This window comes from Neophocaena asiaeorientalis, unplaced genomic scaffold (genome assembly GCF_003031525.2).
Source record: "Neophocaena asiaeorientalis asiaeorientalis breed wild unplaced genomic scaffold, Neophocaena_asiaeorientalis_V1.1 scaffold332, whole genome shotgun sequence".
In the NCBI taxonomy this organism is placed as follows: Eukaryota; Metazoa; Chordata; class Mammalia; order Artiodactyla; family Phocoenidae; genus Neophocaena; species Neophocaena asiaeorientalis.
In genome coordinates, this window is record NW_020173111.1 from 3964426 (window position 1) to 3983637 (window position 19212).

The 19212-nt window shown below is 40.3% G+C and overlaps 1 protein-coding gene across 1 annotated transcript in view; it reads right to left on the reverse strand.

Moving 5' to 3' along the window:
• Window positions 1-17522: 17522 nt before the first annotated feature.
• Window positions 17523-19212, reverse strand: part of GADL1 (GAD like acidic amino acid decarboxylase 1) — a 258300-nt gene continuing 256610 nt past the window's right edge. The window contains exon 16 of the mRNA XM_024743478.1: window positions 17523-17696. Coding sequence (XP_024599246.1) covers window positions 17523-17696 — 174 coding nt within the window. The remainder of the gene's footprint in view (window positions 17697-19212) is intronic.

A 19212-nucleotide genomic window follows, 5' to 3' on the forward strand; every position in this document is an offset into this window, starting at 1 on the left:
TGGAATTGCTGGATTGTGTGGTAGCTCTGTCTTTAACTTGAGGACTGTCCACACTGCTCGCCTCCATAGTGGCTGCACCAGTATGTGCACTCCCACCAGCAGTGCACCCGCCCCACAGCTGCAACAACCAGGAATGTCACCAAACATTGCCACATATCCTTTGGGAGACAAAAATCATCACTCTCAGCTGAGAATCACTTAGCTGGATGATGGGGTCCTGTACTACTGTGGGCATTAGTTGTGGTGCTGTCTTAACTAGTAGCTTGGCAGTTTTAGAGGTTACTAATTTTAGCAGTTTCCTGCTCCTCCATTTACCACCTGTGTGACCTGGGCAAATTACTTACGCTCTCCATGCCTCCGTTTAATTATATGTACAGTGGGATTTTACAGGCTTCATCCCATACCAGTGACCACTGTGGTAAGGAATACTGGTGTTGCGTCTTGAACTTGGAAAGCCTTCAGTGCATACTGGCCAGTATTCGGTTGGTTTAGTGTGCCAGGGCTGCTTTCCAAAGAGGCCGATACTGAGATACATCCTAGAGGGTGTTAACAACACAGAGAAGTGGACACACACTGCAGGCCTGGAGCACAGGGAAGCTCCTGTCCTGGGTGAGTACTGGCCATCTGGGGAGGACGCCCATTCACTGAGTACCTGCCAAGACTAGGTCCGTGAAGTAGGTACTGTGCCCATTTTACAGATGAGAAATCACACTCGAAGGACCCCAATAAGAAGCCTAGGGTCTCACAGAGGTACGTCTGCTTGCAAAGCCAAGGTGTCCTGGACTTCAAATTTGAAATAATAATTTGGAATAATGCTTGGTTCTTTTCTCGTATTGTCTCCTGAGGGACCTGGCCTGCCCAGCAGGATGAGAGGGCTGTACCACCATGAAACATCCCCATAGCACCATCACTGTTCTCATCCTGTCTGCACAGTGGGAGCAAGGAAGGTGTGTTCTTATCTCTATTGCTCCACTTGCTTCCACTCACATGAGAAGTGCTGTCTAAATTCTTGCCGAGAGCACAACTGGAGGACGAGTGAATAGTGCTGCCTCATGTGTGGAGTGTGCCCACTCCTTCAGACAGTTTCAGATTGTGCCAACCTTTAAAAACATTATTTTAGTGGGTCTGTTTTTATTTTAACATGTACTAGAAAAAATAAACACATTTACCCTGGGCTTTCACAAATATTATTGCTTGAAATATAGCTGGGTTTAAAAACTTGAATTGACTTTTTAAAATGCATTAAGTAGATAACAGTCCTTATTTTTGGCAACTGCAGGGGCTGGGAATATGAATGATGAGGTTGGCGTGCTCCCCACAAGGAAGCAAATCTGTATGAATTGCTAACATTCATGGAGCACTCGGGAAGCACCAAACACCATTCTCTGTGTTTTACCATCTTTATCTGCTTTAATCTTCACCACCAACCTATGAGGTAGTCTTACGTCCATATAAGAGGTGAGGAAACAGGCAGGGAGCAAGGTATTACTAAGAGTCCCACAGTGAGCAGTCTTAAGGCCAGGATTGGAACTGAAGCAGTCAGACTCCAGAGCCCGCGTGCAGACCTTGAACACAAGGTGAAGCTAGAGTTGAAGGGCCAGGTGGAGTCCTGGAATGCTCGAGGTCTGATTCTTTAGGGTCAAATCCACAGGAGGAAGATGCAGTGCACACTGGAGGGGCCAGGGTGGCCATCAGGGAGCAAAAGTCATTCCTCAAAGGCACATGGACTCTGGGCTCCAGCCCAAGTGCTCCAGCCAAAACAGGAGCTAAGGTCCTCTGACGCCCCCCCTTACAGGCTCTGTTTTACCCGGGTTATTTCAGTCCTGGCTACTGCAAAGTCGGGAGCATTCCCGGTTGGCAGTAAGTCTCCAAGTGCCCTCAGCGGGGTCCTGGTCCTTGCACCCGTCAGCAGCTTTGGAATGCAGGCGCTCTCTGTGCCTGGCAGTGGTGGTTTTTGTTTTAAGCTCCCTATGCAAATGACAGGGTGTACACTAATAGTCTAGTCCCGAGGGAAAACCCTTCCCAGGGTGACAGAGAAGTTTTCATCTAAGCAAGCGTGTCCATCCTTTTTCACAAGTCACCACAGTTGGCATCTGCAATTCTGTTCATTTTCCTTCTGAAATAGGCTGCCTAATCGTTGCTTATCACATTTCCAATTAGTATTTCTTTGCAGATAAAGACAAGATTGTGATCCTTCCCCCATTACATGGCCTGCCAATCAGCCTCACACGGTGTAATTTAATTCTAATACACCTCCTGATCTTTGGTGCATTTAAAAATAGCTTGTTAATAGTCTTCCTACTCTAATTAAGCTAAAATTGCACACGGTGTGAAATGTGTGCTCTCTCTCACTCTTCCTCTACACACACACACACACACACACACACACACATACACACAATGCTAAAAACTCACTCTGTGTGCACCCTGTGCAATCGGTGGTGCTGAAACTGTCCTTGAATCTTCCCCCCTCCATGCCTGCTGTGTAGACAATAGAATAATGATAGCCCTGGTGCTGGTGTGTCACCAGAAAGATGAAATGCCTTTGAAATGTCATATTTTGTCTAAATATTCTAACAAAATCATTAAAATTGGGACCTCTGGAGTCAGATCCCCTTGGTTTGGTTCAAATTATTGTCAGCTCCACAATGACTGACATGGCATGAACCTTTTAATCATTTTATTACTTTGGTTTCTTACCATGTAAAATGGGTAATGACAGGACCTACCTGAGAGAGTAGTAAGAATTACTATAAAAATAGAGTTACTGTTTTCAAAGTCATTAGAACAGAGACTGGTGCATGTAAGCATTAATTATTATTATCTACTCCAAAATGAATTTGTGATGTTGTCATATTTCAAAGACATAATGTCTCAACAACACTATCAGAGAAATGCAGATCAAAACTACAATGAGGTATCACCAAGCACCAGTCAAAATGGCCATCATTAAAAAGTCTACAAACAATAAATGCTGGAAAGGATGTAGAGAAAAGGGGACCCTCCTGCACCCTTGGTGGGAACGTAAATTGATACAGCTACTATGGAAAACTGTGTGGAGGTTCCTTAACAAAAACTAAGAACAAAGCTACCATATGATCTGGCAATCCCACTCCTGGGCATACGTCCAAAGAAAACCATGGTTCGAAAAGATACACGGACCCCAACGTTCACTGCAGCATTATTTACAACAGCCAAGACACGGAAGCAACCTAAATGTCCATGGACAGATGAATGGATAAAGAAGATGTGGTACATACATACAATGGAATATTACTCAGCCATAAAAAAACAATGAAATCATGCCATTTACAGCAACATGGATGGACCTAGAGATGATCACACTAAGGGAAGTAAATCAGACAGAAAGACAAATATCATATGAGATTGCTTACCTGTGGAATCTAAAAACTGATACAAATGAACTAATTGACAAAACAAAAACAGACTCACAGACTTAGGAAAGAAACTTAAGAGTTACCGAAGGGGGAAGTTGAGGAAGGGGGAGAGAGAAATTAGGAGGTTGGCATTAACACATATACACTACTGTATATAAAATAGATAATCAACGAGGACCTACTGTATAGCACAGGGGACTCTATTCAACAGTCTGTAATAACCTATGTGGGAAAAGAATCTGAAAAAGAATAGGTACATGTATAACTGAATCAGGTTACTGTACACCTCATAAAAACACAACATTGTAAATCAACCATACTCCAACAGAAAATAAAAATTTAAAAAAAAAGGAAAGAAATGCCTACTCTATTCTCCTCAGGACTTGGTGACCTGGGTTGGTGTCACATCCCCTGGAGCCTGAGCAGGCTTGGGTCCCAAGGCTAGACTCTCATGGGGCTGAGGGAGCTGGGGAGAATGTACCAGCAAATGAGCCCCCCTTGGACCTGTAGTGCCTGGTCCCCTCTGGATGGGACCACAAGCTCCAGATCCAGGCAGGCCCTTCAAAAGCTAAACCAAGCCCATTGCACCCAAAGAAGGGTGGACCCTCTGGTTTGGAAGAGCTTTGAAAAGTCACCTGGTCTCCACATCTCCTGGTGGTGGGATTCCTACCTCCATCCTCCTTCCTTACAGTTGCCCCACCTACAGATGACAGCACCCGCAACGTACTGGTTTTGCAGGGTTGGGGTTTGTCTGGTGGGTGACGGGTAAGGGGGAAGAAGTAATGAGACACAAGCCCTCAGGAGTTTTTTCTAGCACATTCCACTCTGATAACCCAGGAATGCGAATTTCCTAAGGCTCTGGTTGCCCAAGTTGCCAGAGTGGGGCATATAGAAATGCTGCTGCCTTGTAGCCATTTCTCATAACAAAAACTTTAAAACTGGTGCTTATGGGTACTTCGTCTTAACAAGACCTGTGGGGGCTATAAATATACCTGCCCTCAAGAAATGTCCTGTGGTAGGTAATCAAAAAGGAATTCAAAACAGGGCCAACTTTCAAGAAGCCAATTTCAAGAGGTAAATTTTACTCACACTGTTTAAAAAAAAAAAAAAGCACATGAAAAGATGCTCAGCATTGCTAATGATTAGAGAAATGCAAATCAGAACTACAATGAGGTATCCCCTGGCACCAGTCATCAAAAAGTCTGCGAACAATAAATTCTGGAGAGGGCATGGAGAAAATGGAACCCAACTACACTGTTGGTGGGAAGGTAAATTGTAACAGCCACTATGGAGAATAGGGAAGTTCCTTAAAAAATGAAAAACAGAGATACCATAAGATCTGGCAATCCCACTCCTGGGTGTATATCAGGAGAAAACCATAATTCAAAAAGATACATGCACTCCAATGTTCATGGCAGCACTAGTCACAATAGCCAGGACATGGAAGCAACCTAAATGTATATCGACAGATGAATGGATAAAGAACTGGTACGTAGAGACAATGGAATATTACTCAGCCATAAAAAAGAATGAACTAATGCCATTTGCAGTAACATGGATGGACCTAGAGATTATCATACTAAGTGATGTAAGTCAGACAGAGAAAGACAAATATCTATGATATCACTCATGTGGAATCTAATTTTGAAAAAAATGATATAAATGAACTTATTATAAAACAGATTCACAGATTTCAAAAACAAACCTTTGGTTACCAAAGGGGAAACATGGCAAGGGGGATAAATTAGGATCTTGGGATTAACATACACACACTACTATGTATAAAATAGATAACCAACAGGGACCTACTGTATAGCACAGGGAACTCTACTCAGTATTCTGTAATAACCTATATGGAAAAGAATCTAAAAAAGAATGAATGTATGTATATGTATAACTGAATCATTTTGCTCTATACCTGAAACTAACATAACATTGTAAATCAACTATACTCCAATAAAATTTTTTAAAAAGACATAATGTTCCACAAATCATTGGGTAAAATGGACTCTTGAGGAAGATGAGCCATGTCTTCTGTATAAAAACCTTGCCCCTAGCTCTGGTCTGTGGAGCACTCCTAACTACTTTTGGTTTTTTAATGTTTCAGTTTACCTTTAAATACACATGAATATACCACAATTTCTTCATTCACCTTACTCAAAGACACTGGGTTTTTTCCAATTTTTTTTTTTATAATTACAAAGTGTTGAGTAGACAGTATGGATCTATTTTATTAGAAAAAGGAAATGATATCAAAATTAATTAAAATAAGATGATTTAGATTATAAAATTCATTGAAAAATATACAGATTGAGCCTGACTAGTGAAAAAACAGGATAAGGAGCAGAAGACAGCGTAATTGTGACACACACACACCCCAAAGTGAGAAAAGCTCTACCAGTTTAAATGCTAAAAAATTGTATGCAGGATCTGTATGCTGAAAACTACAGTAAACTGATGAAAGGAATATAAAAGACCAAAATAAATGGAGTGCTAGTCTGTGATCATGAATTGGATGACTCAATATTGTTAAAACATTGATTCTCTCCAATTTGATCTATAGAGTCAAGACAATTAAATCTAAACCCTAGCACTTCTTTTGGTAGGTATCAGCAAGAAAATTCTAAAATTTACGTAGAAGTGCAAAGAAACTAGGATAGCACAAACAATTCTGAAAGCGAACTAAGTTCTATCTACTTTGAAGACACAAAACTATGTTGACCTAAAACAAATAGACTGCCATTTATTTCTCCAGCAAAAATGGGTTTATTTTGGATCCTCAAGAGATTGCAATTTGGAGTCTGCAACCATGGCAAGTCACATGCAAGTCCCCTGCACAGCAAGGAGAGGAGAACTCTTTTAAAGAGAGGTGAAGGAGGAGTGGGAGGTACAATCTATGGAGTGAAAGATAGGCTCAGTGATGTATTATACAACATGGGGGATACCGCCAACATTTTATAATAACTGTAAATGGAAGGTAACCTTTAAAAAGCGTATAAAACTTTTTTTAAAATTAAAAAATAAATAAACAGGGAGAAAAGAAGTTAAAAGGGCTATAGTAAACAAAGAGTCGACTGGAGGAATTAAGATTTTGAAGAATAGTGGCTTTTCATTGGCGGAGTTGTGACAGTCTCTCATTGGTTGAGCCCTTGCCAGACATAAAGAGAACATCTTTCTTCTTCCTTTTGGGCTCTGCTATGGTCATAAGATGTTTGTTCTCCTTTTCTTTTTCTGTGGTTGATTTCTCATTTCATGCCACTGTGGTCATAAAAGATGCTTGAAATAATTTCTGTACTCTTAAATTTACATGGAGACTAAACTACATGCTACTAAAAAACCAATGAGTCAACAATGAAATCAAAGAAGAAATTTAAAAATACCTTGAGGCAAATGACAATAAAAATACAACCATTCAAAATCTATGGGATGCAGCAAAAGCAGTTCTTAGAGGAAAGTTCATAGTGATACTGGCCTTCTTTAAGAAACAAGAAAAATCTCAAATAAATAACCTAACCTACCACCTAAAAGAATTAGAAAAAGGAGAACAAACAAAACCTAAAGTCAGCAGAAGGAAGGAGATAATAAAGACCAGAGAGGAAATAAATAAAATACAGATAAAAAAACAATTAAAAAAATCAATAAAACCAAGAGCTGGTTCTTTGAAAGGGTAAATAAAATTGACAAACCTCTGTCCAGGCTCACCAAGAAGAAAAGAGAGAAGACACAAATAAGCAAAATCAGAAATGAAAGAGAAGAAATCACAACTGTGATGATTCAACATACACAAATCAATCAATGTGATACACCACATCAAATAAAGAAAGGACAAAAACCACATGATCATCTCAATAGATGCATAAAAAACATTTGATTAAATTCAACATCCATTCATGATAAAAACCCTTATGAAAATGAGTATAGTGGGAACATATCTCAACATAATAAAAGCTATTTATGACAAACCTACAGCCAATATAATACTCAACAGTGAAAAGCTGAAAGCCTTCCCCCTAAAATCTGGAACAAGACAAGGACGCCCACTCTCACCACTTCTCTTCAACATAGTATTGGAAGTCCTAGCCACATCAGTCAGACAAGAGAAAGAAAGAAAATGTATGCAAATTGGAAGGGAAGAAGTAAAAGTGTTATTATACACAAATGACATGATACTACATATAGAAAACCCTGAAAATTCCACACAAAAACTACTAGAACTGATAAATGCAGCAAGATAACAGGATACAAGATTAACTACAGAAGTCGGTTGCATTTCTTTACACTAACAATGAAATATCAGAAAGGGAATGTAAACAAATAATCCCTTAAAAGTTGCATCAAAAAATACTTAGAAATAAACCTCACCAAGGAGGTGAACGACTTATATGCTGAGAACTACAAAACATTAATAAAGGAAGTTAAAGATGATTCAAAAAAATGGAAAGATAACCCATGCTCTTGAATTGGAAGAATTAATATTGTTAAAATGGCAATACTACCCAAAGCAATCTACAGACTTAATACAATCCCTATCAAATTAGCCATTCCATTTTCCACAGAACTAGAACAAATAATCCTAAAATTTATATGGAACTATAAAAGACCCAGAAGTGCCAAAGCAATCCTGAGGAAAAAAAAACAAACCGGGAGGCATAACCCTCCCAGACTTCAGACAATACTACAAAGCTACAGTATTCAAAACAGAGTGGTATTGGCACAAAAACACACATACAGATCAATGGACCAGAATAGAGAGTCCAGAAAAAAACCCACACACCTACGGTCAATTAATTTTCAACAAAGGAGTCAAGAATAAACAATGGGAAAAAGTCTCTTCAGTAAGTAGTGCTGGGAAAGTTGGACAGCTGCATATAAATCAATTAAGTTAGAACACATGCTCACACCATGTACAAAAATAAACTCAAAATGGCTTAAAGGCCTAAACATAAGATATGATACCATAGGGCTTCCCTGGTGGCGCAGTGGTTGAGAGACCGCCTGCCGATGCAGGCGACACGGGTTCGTGCCCCGGTCTGGGAGGATCCCACATGCCGCGGAGCGGCTGGGCCCGTGAGCCATGGCCGCTGAGCCTGCGAGTCCGAAGCCCGTGCTCCGCAGCAGGAGAGACCGCAACAGTGAGAGGCCCGCGTGCCGCAAAGAAAAAAAAAAAAAAAGATATGATACCATAAAACTCCTAGAAGAGATCATAGGCAAAACATTCTCTGACATCAATTGTACCAATGTTTTCTTAGGTCAGTCTCCCAAGGCAATAGAAATAAAAACAAAAATAAACAAAATAAAACAAAATAAAAACAAAAATAAAGTTTGATTGGACCTAATCAAACTTACAATCTTTTGCACAGCAAGGGAAACCATAAACAAAATGAAAAGACAACCTACGGAATGGGAGAAAATATTTGCAAATGATGCAACCGACAAGGGCGTAATTTCCAAAATATACAAACAGCTCATACAACTCAACAAAAAAACAAAAAACCCAATCGAAAAATGGGCAGAAGACCTAAATAGACATTTCTCCAAAGGAGACAGTTAGCCAATAGGCACATGAAATGATGCTCAACATCGCTAATTATTAGAGAACTGCAAATTAAAACTACAGTGAGGTACCACCTCACACCAGTCAGAATGCCCATCATTAAAATCTCTACAAACAACAAACGTTAGAGAGGTGTGGAGAAAGGGGAACCCTCTTACACTGTTGATGCGAATGTAAATTGGTGCAGCCACTGTGGAAAACAGTATGGAGTTTCCTCAAAAAACTAAAAATAAGAGTTGCCATATGATCCAGCAGTTGCACTCCTGGGCATATATCCAGAGAAAACTATAATTCAAAAAGATAGATCCATCCCTATGTTCATAGCAGAACTATTTAAAATAGGAAAGACATGGAAGCAACTTAAGTGTCCATCAATAGATGAATGGATAAAGAAGATGTGGTACATATATACGATAGAATATTACTGAGCCATCGAAAAGAACGAAATAATGTCATTTGCAGCAACATGGATGGACCTAGAGATGATCATACTAAGTGAAGTAAGTCAGACAGAGAAAGACAAATATCATATGATATCACTTATGTGTGGAATCTAAAATATGACACAAATGAACCTATCTACAAAACAGAAATAGACGCACAGACATAGAGAACAGACTTACGGTTGCCAAGGGGAGGAGGCGTAGGGGAGGGAAGGAATGGGAGTTTGGGATTAGCAGATGCAAACTATTATATATAGAATGGATGAACGACGAGCTCCTACTGTATAACACAGGGAACTATATTCAATATCCTGTTAGAAACCGTAGTGGAAAAGAACATAAGAAAAAAAAAATATTAAAGTATAGATACATATATATATAACTATAGTCACTTTGCTGTATAGAATACAATATTGTAAATCAACTATACTTCAATAAAATAAAAAATAAAATAAAATAAAATAATAAAGAGCCCAGAAATAGACTCTGCAAATATAGGCAACTGATTTTTAATAATTGATGGGGAAGTGTAATATTATAAATAAAATCTTCTGCTAATGAATAAAACCTAGCCACAAAGGTGACAGTTTTATTGTTGACTAAGCATTAAACCAGAGGTTATGTGCCGCTCAGGTAATATGCTAAAGAGATGGTAAAGACAGAAAGAAATAACACAGGATTAGGCACATGAGTGTTTTTCCAGTGGTTTAGCTTTAGCCCCAGGAGGGATGGAACAGGCCCAAATGTCATATAATCTGCTTATGAGTAATCTCCAGGATTGGCAATTCACCCTGGATTGTTCACGTTAGGGGACATGATGCAGAAATTCCCACCTAGACTTGATTACGTGACTGCAACTACAACGCGCATCCAGTGCTTGCAGGAAGTGGAGAATCTCAAACAGATCCTTATCATTTTGCACACCAGATTCGAAGGAATGTGTGTGCTCCTGCCTGGCAAACCAGCAAATCCCTCTAATATGAATATAAGACCTCCCCAGAAGCCATGCCGATTGAGGTGTGTGGTTCTGCCTCAAGGATGTGAGAAATACCAAAATTTATCCTCTAGAAAATTCCTCTCTGGAGACCCAAATGTGAGAGGCCTTAGAAAAACATGGCACAACCTAATAATCACTCAACTAAAAATTCAACTCACATGTTGACTTAAGTAGGATTGGAAGACACATTTTTAGGTTTAGCACAGGTTCTCCAATGTGACAGTAGGGCCCTCTTCCAAGGGCAGGGAGGCGAGGAGGCAATGAAGTTCCTCCAGCATCGATGCTCACCCACTGCCCCACCCAGCCCACCACAGAAAGGCCTCCCCCTGCAGAGAGAACAGCTGTGTTTCCACTATGGTGTAACAACCTTCTCATCCCTTGGTCTGCACTAGAACATAACCTGCCCGTAGAAGAGCCTTCAAATAACAGAAAAAAATTGTTTAGGACTCACTATTCACTTGGGTTACATTTTGTGGCTATTTGTATTCTACATTGTTATCAGCTATCAGTCAGAATTGCAGAATATGTCAAATATGAGTGGGTCCTAGGCAGTGTTCATAAAATGTTAACCGACCTATAACTTGTGATTCTTAAAATGAATATGGCTTTAGCCTGACATTCTCTTGTGAGAAAATATTTAGAAATCAAAATCATGCTACTCCCAAGAAGAAAAGTTTTCTCAGATAAGTCAATCTAAATTCATTTTTAGGGGGAAACTCTTTTCTTTTCCTGCAGGGATGCATATACTAACCAGAACACTTGACATTTCAGTTTGTAGCATGTGTTTTAAGATTAAAGGTGACTTCTGTTGGTGGGAATGTAAACTGATACAGCCACTGTGGAGAACAGTATGGAGGTTCCTTAAAAAACTAAAAATAGAATTACCATACGATCCAGCAATCCCACTACTGTATACCAAGAGAAAAACATAATTCAAAAAGACGCATGCACCCCAGTGTTCACTGCAGCACTATTTACAATACCCAGGTCATGGAAGCAACCTAAATGCCCATTGACAGACGAATGAATAAAGAAGATGTGGTACATATATACGATGGAATATTACTCAGCCATAAAAAGGAACGAAATTGGGTCATCTGTAGAGACGTGGATGGATCTAGAGACTGTCATACAGAGTGAATAAGTCAGAAAGAGAAAAACAAATATCATATATTAACGCATATATGTGGAACCTAGAAAAATGGTACAGATGAACCGGTTTACAGGGCAGAAATAGAGACACAGATGTAGAGAACAAACGTATGGACACCAAAGGGGGAAAGCGGCGGGGTGGTGGTGGTGGTGTGATGAATTGGGCAATTGGGACTGACATGTACATACTGATGTGTATAAAATTGATGACTAATAAGAACCTGCTGTATTAGAAAATAAATAAAATTTAAAAATTAAAAAAAAAGGTTAAAGGTGATTTAAAAGCTTTTTCTAAGACATGAGTTAGTTATTTTACATTTACGCATCCAGGTGTTCCCTAAATAAAGTTATCATCTCCAAAGGCAAACTAAATGCACCTACTTGCCAACCTTCCTCACAGCCACGATTATTTATTAATTACTATGTGCTAAGCCCCCTATGGATATTATAGTCTAATTTTTAAATGCATAGAGGTATATAATTACAAATAGTGATACGAATATTTTAAGAAAATTATAGAGAGCTTATATTGGGACAGATTCCCTTTTGGGTGGCTGGAAGGCAGGCAGAGAACATCCCTAAGAAACAAAGAATCAAGCTGGGACCAGAACTGTACGCAGAAGTTTAGCTAGGTGGACGGGGAAACAGCATTGTAGGAAGAGGCAGGACTAAATCCACAGGTTTTGACAGCTGGGGTAAAAAGGAGGGGTGGGATCTGAAAAAAGCCCAACTTCCAGCTCCCATGAGGTGGGTGACAGCACAACACAACCTGTATGGGGCTGGAAGGACACAGTGCCTTGGCAGCCACTTCCAGAATTTGATCTTTATCCTGGGAATTAAAATCACCTGCTTTCGTATAGCGTAACTATCAGGGCCGCGATCACCTACGCCAACATGATTTAATTTTGTTTCAGGAGATTTTCGCTCAGAAACTTCATGTTGTAAATCAGTGAGTAACTTTACTGTTTGCTTTAGGAAATTCCTGCCAACCAGCTTATCCAGAGAAACACTTGAGTCATCTCTCCCATCAGGACAAAAGAGGGCTCAGCTGTAGAAACAGCTCACTTATCACACAATTTATTTATGGAGACTTGTGCCAAGACACTCCCCTTGCTGTGCCCACCAACCCTACACCATTACATGGTGGACTGTGTCCCAACCAGTTTGCCTTAAAAGACCCACTATTTAAGCCACCTGAGCACACACCTGAAGCCTGTAAATAGGCTTCTTCAACTCCCCCTTCTGAGACCCCACTGAAATTCTTTCAAGGCAGTGTTGCTCCATACTCAGTAGGGCTAATAAAGTTTTAATTAGCTTTGCGTGACCAACAGCTTTTCTGAAGATCTTCTGCAGAGCTTGTAAAACAGAAAGTGAGAGATAGGATCAGTTTGTGTTTTAATATGGTTGCAGTTTGGTGAGCAGATGGGACAAAGCCCAGAATCAATGTGTGGATGCAGTAAGAAGGCTATAGCTATAGTCCAGAGGAGAGGTGAAAGGAGTTTGGAATCTGGACATGACAATGGAGCTGGGATAAATGGATGGATTGGAGACATGTTTTGGAGGTAAATCCAACAAGGTCTGCTCGTAGGTTGGACACTGGGGGAGAGATATTAAGCATCAATTATAAATTCTGGTTTGCTGAACTAGATAATGATGTCATTCGCTGAGATGGAAGCATGGACAAAGGAACTTGTTTGAACAGGGGTGTAGAAAATCCTGAGTCAGTTTTGGGCACGCTGAGTTTGAGTGGGACCTGAGTGGAGTTGTCAAGTAAGCATTTGCCCATGTCGGCATGGAGCTCACAGAGGTCTAAGAAAGCAATGGCCAAATACTAAGAAAATATTTATTCTCACCTCCACTGGGGTCCCTATTAAAATTTCTCACTATTTCAAATCAAAATGCCCTCTAGGCTATTGCCCTCCAACTTCAATGGCAAAAAGCAGACAAGAAAATTCCTATCCTCTGGTTTGAGAAAGGGGCCATGACAGTATAATTATTGTCCTCTTAGACCAACCTAGTTCTTGATGTTTCTGTTTGCCAAGTAACTGTGGGATGTCAGACACAGATTGCTAGAATTAGTTCAAGATGACCCTTTTCTCTCTATACATCTACACTAGCAAAGCGAAGAAGTTTAGAGCCTGGGTTCTGGGGTGAGGTGGATTTAGATTTGACCCTGGGGTCTACCACTCAGTAGTCTGATAATCTTGGAGAATTTTCTTACACTATTTGTGTACCAGGTTCCTTGATTGTAAAATGAGGATAATAAAACTCTCACCTTGATCGAGTTTCGTAAGGTGTGTGTAAGACCATGTAAATGTACTAGCTGGCACAGTCCTTGGCATGTCGTATGGACTCAGTAAATGTTAGCTATTGTCACCATCATCCTTGGTTTTCTGCATTAGAGGAGGCTCAAACTTGTAGAATTTGCCATGAGAAACACCGCACCTGCAGGACTAACAGGTTAAAGAAACAGGAAACCTATATTATCTTTCTCTTTTTGGCTATAGCACTCCACATACTCCCCCTGTCCCAGGGGCATTTACTTTAATGGTCTGGGTGTCCAATGCTTCATTGGTTCAGTCTAATGGCCCCCTGGAAGTTGAGACTCGTAACTGATTTATTGTATCATATCTGGTTGGCTGACTTACAGCTCACATTTTACAAGACCAAAGCCAGGTAAAGCTACTCTTCCTGCAGCCCTCACCCCAGTAATGGCAATTCCTTTCTTATGGTTGCCCAAGCCAAAGGTAAATGAAACTATCCTTCATTTCTCATTTCTTTTTAAATACTCTACTCCATTAGCCAAGATTCCACCTCTCAGTGCCTCTGGGATCAGACCTGTTTTCACCGCTTCCTTCACTACACCTCTAGCATAAACCACCACAGTCTCTTGTTTGCGCTATTGCAATTACCCCCATTTGATCTCCACCCTTGCCCATGCACGCCCTATTCTCCAAACAGCAATCAGAGTGATCCTCCAAAAATATAAGCTGAATCATGTCAATACCCTGTTCAGATGCTCCAGTGTGTTTCCATCTAAGTCTCCATCTACATGGTCCAGTGTCCTGACTCCCAGATACATCCCTGATTCCATCACCCTATCCTGACTACCACTCACCCCCATCAGTCCCTCCACTCCAGCCACACTTACCTCCACGTTGGTCCCTGGATGGATCACAAGTGCAGCTCCTCAGCCTTTAGCTTACCAAGCCCTCCTCCTGGTACGCCCTTTCCCCAGATACCCACAGGGCTCTCTCTCCACTTCCTTGACCTCCATGCAGAGGCTCCCCTGTCAGCGAGGGCCTGCCTAACCAACTTCTCTCCAACAGCCAAGTCCACCCTCACAGCTACCATATTCCATCCCTTTACTCTCTGTCTTCAAAATACACATCGCCACCTGACTTGTTACATAGTGACTTGATTGTCAGCCCCAAGGATATAGAAAGCTTCACAGGAGCAGAGATTTTGTCTATTTCAGTCACTGGGTATTCCCTACATCCTAGATAACAGTCTGGAATATAGTAGGCCCATTAGCAATACATTTAAAGGGTGAATGAATTACAATTAACCTTTTATCAAAAAAATTTTCTTGACCATTCAGTCAAGTACCTGATTGGGGGTGGTATATCTGAACATTTTAAGGAGAAAGGAGTGGGATGTTCAAAGTACTGGTAGCAGTCGGGGTTTTTTTGCCACTGAGCAAGGAACTGTCATCTTTCAAAAAAAGGCCCAACAGAAGCTGAGCTCAGGCTATTGAGTCTCCCATGACCTGCCTTGTAGATGAAGAAAAACTGAACAAGAGGCAAATCCATACTTGGCTATTAACTGTTTTTTCCACCTTATTCCAGGTGTTAACTAAAAAACAGACCACTTCCAACCTACTGTCTCAATTATTTAACTAAAATGCCAACAGAGCCCAAATTACTTCTAAAATGTATTGGTACCAATGAACTAATTTACAAAACAAACGGACTCACAGACTTAGAAAACAAACTTAAGGTTAACAAAGGGGAAATGTAGTAGAAGGGATAAGTTAGGAGGTTGAGATTAACATGTACACATTAACATATATAAAATAGATAATCAACAAGGACCTGCTGTAGAGCACAGGGAACTCTACTCAACACTGTAATAACCTATATGGGAAAGAATACGAGGAAGAAAAGATATACGTATACGTATGACTGAATCAAGCTGCTGTACACTGACAACCAACACAACATTGTAAATCAACTCTACTCCAATATAAAATAAAAATTTTAAAAAGATTTTAACACTTAAAAATATAAAAAAAAAATAAAATGACTGTGTTACTGACAAAATAAATAAATAAAATGTATTGGTACAATCCAGTAAAGGGGGGTGACAGGAAGAGAAAAGCCAAACACGGTGTGCTCACGTTGCTTTTTATTTCATTAAACCCAAATTATTGCAAACATCAATTTCAGAACATTTTAGGAAGACGTTAAAACAAAAAGGCAACAAGAAATGCAATACACACACACAAATACCTATCACCAGAGACTGAAGTAATTCAGAGAAAGATTAAAATATTCTTTGACTGATGGAGATATTGAGAAATGACACACCCTAAAATGAGAATATGGAATAAAAGCAAATAGTACACATCTGCTTTTTAAGTCTTCACAATTTAAGTAAGTTAGGGAAGGCATACAAAATGGTTATTGAATATGCTACGTCTAATACTTGAACAATCTTCAGTCATGCGCCTTCCAAATCACAGCTCTACTTAGATTCATAATTATACTTTGTTGAACTCTGCACCCACACCTCTGAATTCTGTTTATTTCTTAGTCAAAAAAAATTCTGCTAGAAATCTAGGACCAGGATTAGATAGAATTACAATTATCCATTCCCAGGAGAAATGGAGGAGGTGTCTGCCCTGAAAGACCTCTAATTCTCAGATTCTCTGCCCAATATAAATCACTTAATAGTCTACACTGACATTTCAAAGCTTGCAAAAGGGAGTGTTGTATAACCCTGGACTTCATTCTGGTTCTTTCCTACAAGCAGAGAACAAGATAAAAAAAGGGCCCCTCAAGCGTAGAGAGGTACCTAATTAGAGACATATATGCCTAACGTCTACTCCCAATTAATGACACGAAAGATTCTGGGAAGTGAATTAGGACTGTTGCTTTGATTAAAAGGACTACACTACGAAGTGTCTGTCTTTTATCCTTATCTCTAATTTAAATAATTTATAATAGATTATGGCTAATTTTAACTTTTGAGAATAAACATTTAGTCTGCATAAAAGATACTTTTTATAAAGTAACCATCTTATATAGTTTCTCTTTTAAAAAACACTTTTGATATACTTCTGATGACCCTAAACATTTGTGCTACAGATGCCACAGCTGCATTTTCAGAGAACGACTCAGGAACCACTGAAATATTAGATATCCTTTTGCTGGCAACACATAAGAGTGCTTATTCAGTCAATTCAAAGTTGTGCTAAACTACTGGTTCTCAGATTTTACCTTGCCTCAGAATCATGTGGAAGACTCCTTAAAATTCAGAATACCCAGACCACCCCCCGAGTTTCCGATTCAGTAGGTCTGGCGCGGGGCTGAGAACCTGCATTTCTAACATGTTTCCAGGTGCTGCTGGTGTAGGGATCACACTGTGAGAACCACTGCTTTAACCCACTAATTTCGATGTTCTTTCAAGAGAAATGAAAGCTTAGAATCCAGAGCCCACGTAGTACTCACTAAACTCTCTCCCAGGCTCTGCCCCAGGGATGATCTGTGAGAAAATCCTTTATTGCAGCAGTAGCACCCAGGCAGCTAAATAGTCCTTAACACTACTTGCTTAGCATTTTGGTTTTGCTGGGCAAGGATGTGGCATGTTTCCTATTTCTCACCAGAAGGGCTGCAATCTCCTATGTGGCCCCAGATGCCCTGGATCTGTAACCCTCCAGGGCAGGACCTGTGCCTCTGGGGGATCAAAAGCCATAGCTACATGTCCCTACCCAGAAGGTCTATCTCATCCAGGAGGAAGTCCATGTCCTCCCGTCTGACTTGAGGGCTGATCAGCACCTGCCGGAAGAAGTTGACCTTCCCCCGGTGGGGCTGGTAGCCCAGCATGAGGCTCCCCTTCTTCATCATCCGCTCCTTAATGGCCGGGGCCACCTGCATGGGAGAGGAGGGAGGCGATGAAAGACCAGAACACTGAGGCATCATGATAGCATTGTACCCAGTCATTGGCTACTCACAGGGCAGCCACTGGTGTGGATGCCATTCTCACACACACAAAGTTGACATTAATAATAATCACCTGCTGAGAACTTATGGCATATAAGTACTGATTCAAGCGCCTTAGATAGATGAATTCACTTAATCTTCACAATAACTCCACAAGGGAGATATTATTAATATACCCTTTCCAGATGAGGAAACTGAGGTGCAAAGAGATTAGATAAATAGCCTGATGTCCTGCATTTGGTAAGTGGGAGAGTTGAGATTTAAAAGCAGGCAGTCTCACCCAAGCCCATGCTCAGAAACTTAAATCACGATGCAGTGATGCCACATTAAAATCAAACCAGGTGTTTGTTCTCAGGGGTCATAGTCTCAAAAGTGTCAAGTGTTACGTTCCCAAATTTGTTGGAACTAAAAAATACTCCAGTTCAGGCAATTCGAATAAAGAAGATTAGTCAGAAATGGATAAAAAGCACACAAAATAACAGCCATGCCTTGACAGTCTACCAAAGAAAACACTAAAACAGGTACTATGTGCAGTTATATTTTGCAGACTATCAGTTTATTAGTTTATTAATAGAACATACTGGTTTATTAACAGGAAATATAACCACTGTGTCACTTATTAAGAGGCGTACAGTTGGTAATAAAATTAGTAAGTCCATATTTTAAGGATTTCTGGTGAACACGGGAAGAATGGGCCCTGAGAGTCCAAGTGCACACATTTTTCTAATTTTCCACTTCCATTTTCATTTTAACTCTTTCACAGTTGCTGAGCATATATATCCTCAGTGAATATGGGCAAAGAGAAGAGAATGAGTGTCTGTCCTCTCCTGTCAGGAAGAGGAGACGTAGCTAGTCCAGAAGGGAGAAACGCATACTTAAATAAAACCAGGCACAACGTGGTATAAGATGTCTTAGATGAGGGGCATAAATCTTGGTTCCTGGGAGCCCTTCTCAGAGTGTGACCACCCCACACCACTCTGGTTTGAAACACTTCTATGATTTGTCAGATACTTCCCTAAACACAAGCCAAAGTACTTCACCCAGCTCTCAACAAAATGATCTATTCCAAGCTTATGGGAGGATCAATGCTTCAGACCTCTGGAGATATATGTTGGACTCAACCATAGCCTTCTTAAGCGATGTCCAACGGTCATTTTAGCTAAATACTTTTTTCATCATGTGCTCATTTTAGAACTTAAATCTTGTAAAACATGAACTATTACTGTGCTTACAACAGCAAAAACGAGGACTTACTCAGCACAGCCACACTGTCATTCTAGCGAAGGACTGGACGTCTCTCACAGTAAAAGGAACATAGGGCTTCCCTGGTGGCACAGTGGTTGGGAGTCGGCCTGCCGATAAAAATGCACATAGATGTGTTTTAAGTTAAAATATTTAAGTTACGTATGCATCACATATTTTTCTAGGATTATTTGCTCTAACT